This window comes from Macrosteles quadrilineatus, unplaced genomic scaffold (assembly GCF_028750875.1).
Source record: "Macrosteles quadrilineatus isolate MER2022 unplaced genomic scaffold, UCM_ALF_1.0 Scaffold_9__3_contigs__length_116548681, whole genome shotgun sequence".
NCBI lineage: Eukaryota > Metazoa > Arthropoda > Insecta > Hemiptera > Cicadellidae > Macrosteles > Macrosteles quadrilineatus.
In genome coordinates, this window is record NW_026542602.1 from 67,600,009 (window position 1) to 67,606,183 (window position 6,175).

At 34.8% G+C, this 6,175-nt stretch overlaps 1 protein-coding gene across 1 annotated transcript; it reads left to right on the top strand.

Moving 5' to 3' along the window:
* Positions 1–342: 342 nt before the first annotated feature.
* LOC129003539 (uncharacterized) lies at positions 343–1,299 on the top strand. Its single transcript, XM_054431834.1, has one exon. It carries the CDS (start codon positions 343–345, stop codon positions 1,297–1,299), a length of 957 nt encoding a protein of 318 aa, XP_054287809.1.
* The last annotated feature ends 4,876 nt before the right edge of the window (positions 1,300–6,175 follow it).

The following is a 6,175-nucleotide window of genomic DNA, read 5'->3' on the forward strand; positions in this document are numbered from 1 at the left end:
AACTATTACGTGTTACTTCCTGGTGTCTAAAGTTCATTGCCAAAACAAAAAAATCCATCCAATCATTGTCAATCCATGTCAATCATTTTTAACTCCTCAAGATCTCAACTCATCTCTTTTGTTGTGGGTAAAACTCATTCAAAAACATGCCTTCAAATATGAGCTCGCGTGGTTACAAAACAACAGACCTGTGGAAAAATCTAAATGTAATCTTATAAGTCTTAACCCCTTTGTCGATAACACTGGTCTAATGAGAGTTGGAGGCAGACTTCTATCGTCAAACGAGAACTGTTAAAGTGTGTTACTTGTGCTCGTTAAAGCTCTCAAAGAGCTCAACAATTAATGGGGCAGCTTCCTCCTACAAGAACATCACCATCACGTCCCTTTTTGCACTCTGGTGTAGATTACGCAGGCCCTTTTGTAATCAAAACATGGCATGGAAAGAGAGCAAAAACCTACAAAGGTTATATTGCGGTGTTCATCTGCTCGTCGACCTCAGCTATTCATCTAGAGTTGGTTTCCAACTACTCATACTACTTCATAGCGGCTTACAAACGATTCACCAGCCGTCGAGGCATCTGTGCTACTTTAACTAGTGACTGCGGGACAACATTTGTAGGAGCTGACAAAGAACTGAAAAGATTGTTTTCATCGTCTTCAGCAGAATCAGGTCAACTCAAGTCCCTGCTTGCTAATGATGGAACTGAATGGAAATTCAACCCTCCTGCTGCTCCACATTTTGGAGGTCATTGGGAAGCTGATGTTAAATCAGTTAAATACCATCTCAAAAGAGTTATGAAGACCCACCTACTAACTTACGAAGAATTTTCGACAGTGCTGGTACAAATAGAAGCGGTACTTAATTCTCGCCCTCTTTGCCAGCTTACAGAAGATCCAGACGATCTAGCAATCCTAACCCCTGCGCACTTTTTAGTTGGCGAATCTTTAACTACTATCCCAGAACCTAATCAAGAAAACCAACCCACATCAAGACTTACTCGGTGGAAATTAACTCGCCAAATGTTGGAATCATTTTGGAAGAAGTGGTCTCGGGAGTACCTTCAACAACTTCAAGCGATATACAAATGGAGATTTCCTTCCTGTTCAATAAAACTTGGATCAGTTGTTCTTGTTGTTGATGAGCAATTACCACCATCAAAGTGGCCGCTAGCAAGAGTGACTGAACTTCATCCAGGTCGTGATGGACTTACCCGAGTAGCCACTCTGAGAACAGCAAGTACCTCACTGAAAAGACCAATAGTCAAGCTTTGTCCTCTTCCAATTGAAGTCAGTGATTAATATGTATTGCTCCTTCGGCGCAATGGGGGGGGGGGGGAGAATGTTTAAAGTTATTTTCCTAATTTACTGTTTCTAACAGCTGTTCTCATATTACTATTTTATATCATGTTTACTTTATGTTCAGTTAAAGAAATACAGTCCACTAAGAAACATCATCTAGTTTTTTTCTCTATTTATCTATCTTCATCTACATTTTAATCTAAGTTTATCGATCGATCTAAATTCTTTTATCAAACATCCCCCCTGAATGGCAACAACCAAAACACAAACCCCAAAGCACAAAGAAGAGATAATCAGGGACATTTAGTTATTACACAAAATAAAACAACCTCCATCACTATTTTTCACCAAAATGTTCAAGGTCTTAGGAAAAAGATTGAAAGAATAAATCATCTAATGAGTGAACTCAAGTCCGCTATCTTGGTGATTACTGAACATGGACTTAGCTCAGATATGTTATTACTCACTAAGATTAGTGGTTACAACCTAGTCACATATTCCTGCAGGGAAGATCATAGAATGGGAGGGGTTGCAATCTATATCCAGGAAACTGCTGTCATCAAGGCAGAAGATATAGAAATCTCCAACCAAAGTGTAGAGTTAGTTTTTGAAGCAGCATTAGTGAAAATAAGGATAAAGAACAAAAACCTCTACTTACATGGTATGTATAGACCACCAGGGGGACAAGCTAGATTAGCCATTGACATCATATCAAAAGTTCTGGAGTCACTACAAGCTGACACCAAGGCCGTTGTATTAGGGTCATTTTCAAATTGAATGCAACTTTCAAGTTAAGAGTGGATTAAATAAAAACTTTGCTAGAGCCCCTTTGTTTTTACAAACAACATTTCAACATATATTAATAAACACTACCTAATAGAAATTTTTTCAGTTTATCCAGTAATTTATGATTTTTTACTGTTTTTTATTGGGTAATACCCTTAAAATGTCATGAGTGTTACTGTAATAAGATTATGGAAAAAACTGTTTCTTTGAATAAAAAAATTTTATACTGGAACAAAATGGTGTCATAAATAACTTACTAGACCTTATAATATATTGTTTTTAGAATTTTTTTATTTTATTTTTTGTTATTAACCTTTTATGTGTCAGGAGTGTTACCCGACAGCAGAAAAGAAACTATATTTTTTTAATTTACTCAACATAACCAAGAAAATTTCAATCGATTATCAATGATTGTTGTTAGTGTGTATTGATATCTTTCCTTAATATAAACAAACGACTAAATATACAAACTTAGAGTTTTCTATACTAGTTTTTATTATTGTTATATTCAGTAACATTCATGACTGTAGGTAACACTCATGACAATAAGTAACACTCCTGAATTATACATTGGGAATTCAATAAAATAAAGCCAGTTTTTAATTATAAAAGTGTATTTTCTAACAAAAAAAGTACATAGGCCTATATAAAAGTTTATATTCAGTTATATTATTTTTATATTCAGTAACATTCATGACTGTAGGTAACACTCCTGACAGGTAACACTCCTGACTAATGTTACTATTCAATTATAAAAGTGGACTCTGGGTAAAGACCAGAATTTGGAGGTTAGGTTTACATTCATAGTACATCAACACTAAACAACTGATATTAAGTAAACTTTTCTAAAGTATGCATATCACTTTAAAAAAATAGTAACACTCTTGACAATGAATTAAAATACTTACCATTATTAAAACATATTCTTGATGTATTCTGGTTTTCTTCTAACTTAAATCATAAACTTCCACATTGCTGGAAACTAGAAACAATATGGCTGCTTATTGCCAACAAAACAAAACAAAATTTCCCTTTTTTCCCTGTTTTCATTGGGTAACATTCCTGAAGTAACACTCAGGACCGATTGTGGGGGACAGTTGTTCAAAAATTGTTATAAAAAAATATATGCATATTAAAATTGAATTTTGCTATCAATGTTTCTTTATGGTTAAAATACTTAATAAGGTATTTACATTATATACTTGCTGCAAACAGCTTAATTAAAAGTTATATCGTTAAGTTCATGTTAAAGGACAGTAGAAAACAATGACTTACCTAGATTCAAAATTTTATATAAAAGAAATTATGACTCAAAAATCAATGACAATTCAAAAGTGTGTTCTTATATATGTGTTTCTTCACTCAATACTTTTTTTTAACTAAAATTGTTAAGATATATATATTTTTTTAATCCTAAAAGGTTTAGGACTGTAAAGTTGCATCCAGTTTGAAAATGACCCATTAATGGGCGATATCAATATAGACAGGCTAACTGAAAATGCCAGTAGTAACTATCTTGAAGAGGAACTGTAAACTTTTGGAGTTAGAAGATTACCACTCCCAGCGACAAGAATCACTAACAATTCAAGAACCTCTATAGACTGTATCTGTACGAATACACATGATAATGCTATAGATTTTGCTATAATTAACACTGGAATAGCAGATCACACAGGTCAAACATGTACCGTCAAAATACAGAGTGAAGTTACTGCTAAAACAGAGATGTCACAAAAAAGAATGTTTTCAAGAAAAAACCTGGATAGCATGAAATATGAACTCTCCAAAGAAAACTGGATAAAGGTGCACAATGCCCCTGATGCTGAAGAGGCATACTCTGCATTCCAAAGGACTATAAGGCTCATATTGGACCATGCCCTTTCAAAAAAATAAGACTATAATATAATATAAATACCTCGTCACAGCTCTGAAGTTTCTGTATATTACAGCTGTTTCGGCATCAAAATGCCATCCTCAAGATTTTCTAGATGTCTTCTACTGATACGAGCTTACCGGAAATGTAAATGATAAAATAACAATGTCGGATAAAAAGAAAACATATGATTTAAAGCTCAGGTCCCTCAAGCGACAAGCCACTGCAGAATACATCACAAGTGCTGACAATAAATCCAAAGCTGTCTGGGAGATCATCAACAAAGAAAAACAACGTAAACAGAAGGAAGAACCAAATCTGCAGCTGGAAATGGAAGGAAAAATATAGGATTTTCTCAAAAATGCCCCAAATGATTTTGATAAAAATTTAGTATGTTGTAGCCCTTTAACACATTGACTGCGGCCCGGTCTCGGGAGACCGTTCAGTCGCGCAGGATTTAGAATTGTCAGTGTGGCTCTGCCGGTCGCTCGAGCACTTTGAGGTTATGTTCGATCGATAGCTAGAGCTCTGTAGCGTGCTTGGTTGCCGTAGTTTCTCGGTCGGCCCAAAACCTGGACCGGTCTCCAGTGAACGGTGCGCGTGTGACTTGTAATTTCGAAGGTGTTGGTGTTTAGTGTTAAAACAACTACTTGTTATACATTGTAGTGGATATAAAACAGTTTTTGTGATCATTATTAGTTATTTCAACGAAATGGATCCCAATAGACCTGGTACTTCAACCCAAGACCTCGATGGTGACAGCGATCCCGATGATCCTGGATTTCCTGACGACCCCGTCCAACGTCGCATGGAAGATTCAGATGCTTCTGAGGCATCGTATTTGAGTGTAGATGACCCAGAAATTGGTGCAGACCCCCCTACATGGTCCATTACAACTGGAGGTATGAGGCCTATCACATTTGTTAGGCAATCTGAGATACTGGTCCCCCTTCCAGGCACTGGCGCGCCATTTGATTTTTTCAAGCTCTTACTCGATGACATTTTTCTCGAGAATATTGTTAAATTTACTAATGCCAATGCTCAAACAATTTTTTATAATAAGAGAAACCTTACTCCTAAATCTAGGATAAATAAGTGGGTTGATCTCACAGTTCCTGAATTACTGAATTTTTTGGGGCTTTTATTCCACACAGGCACTATTCGTCTCAATCGAATACAAGATTATTGGAAAATTGACCCCTTATTTCAATTGAATGCATTCAGGTCAGTAATGTCCAGGGACAGATTTTTGAACATTTTACGATGCTTATATTTTCACAACCCTCAACATCCAGTAGCTCGTAGTATGGATAAGATTCAGTACATTGTTGATTATTTCAACAGTAAAATGAATGTCATACGAACGAAAAACGATAATGTCATACCTCCTGCTTCTTTAAACGGTTTTGGAGAAATGGAAAAAAATTCCAACTTAGGTCAATTCCCATCAACTTCAAAAAATAAAAGTAAAAATATTTCAAATATAAGAATATTTCATCAGAATATTGAAAATTTAATTTCACAGATTGACTCGCTGGAAATAGTTTTAGATGAAATAAAACCCCATATCATAGTATTACCTGAACATAATTTAAAAAATGATGAAATGGTCAAACTTATTATAAAAAATTTTAGTGTCAATTCTTATTATTGTAGAGAGACCGCCACAAAAGGAGGTGTCGTTATTTTGTCTAATAAATCTATTAAGAGGAAGCAGGTGGTAGAAATCAAAATTCATAATCTAGGAGAAGATAAAAAATTTGAGTTTTGTGCTGTGAAATTCATAGTTAATAAAAATATGTTTGTACTAGTAGGCATATATCGCTCCCCAAGCACAAATCCTTTTGAATTTATAGAGCGTTTGAACGAGTTAATAATGAATCTACTTTCTATTTGTAGTAATCTCATAATTGCTGGGGATCTAAATATAAATGTTATTAATAACGAAAAAGATTGTAAAGCACTATGCAATTTGTTGAGTAGTCATGGTATGTCTCACTTAGTTACATTTCCCACAAGAATAAGTGAAAAAAGTCAAACATGTATTGATAATTTCCTTACAACAAATTCAAAAGCACAAACTAAAGTAGAAGGTGTGATCACTTATCTCTCTGACCACGATGGTCAAATTTTAGATTTTTTATTTGATATACCTAATTGGGAAGGTGGAAATAAAACAAAATATAAAAGTTGTTTTTCAAAAGATAATGTAAACCT

Coding starts and splice junctions, on each gene's coding strand:
- LOC129003539 (XM_054431834.1), top strand. CDS start 343: ATGGGGCAGCTTCCTCCTACAAGAACATCACCATCACGTCCCTTTTTG.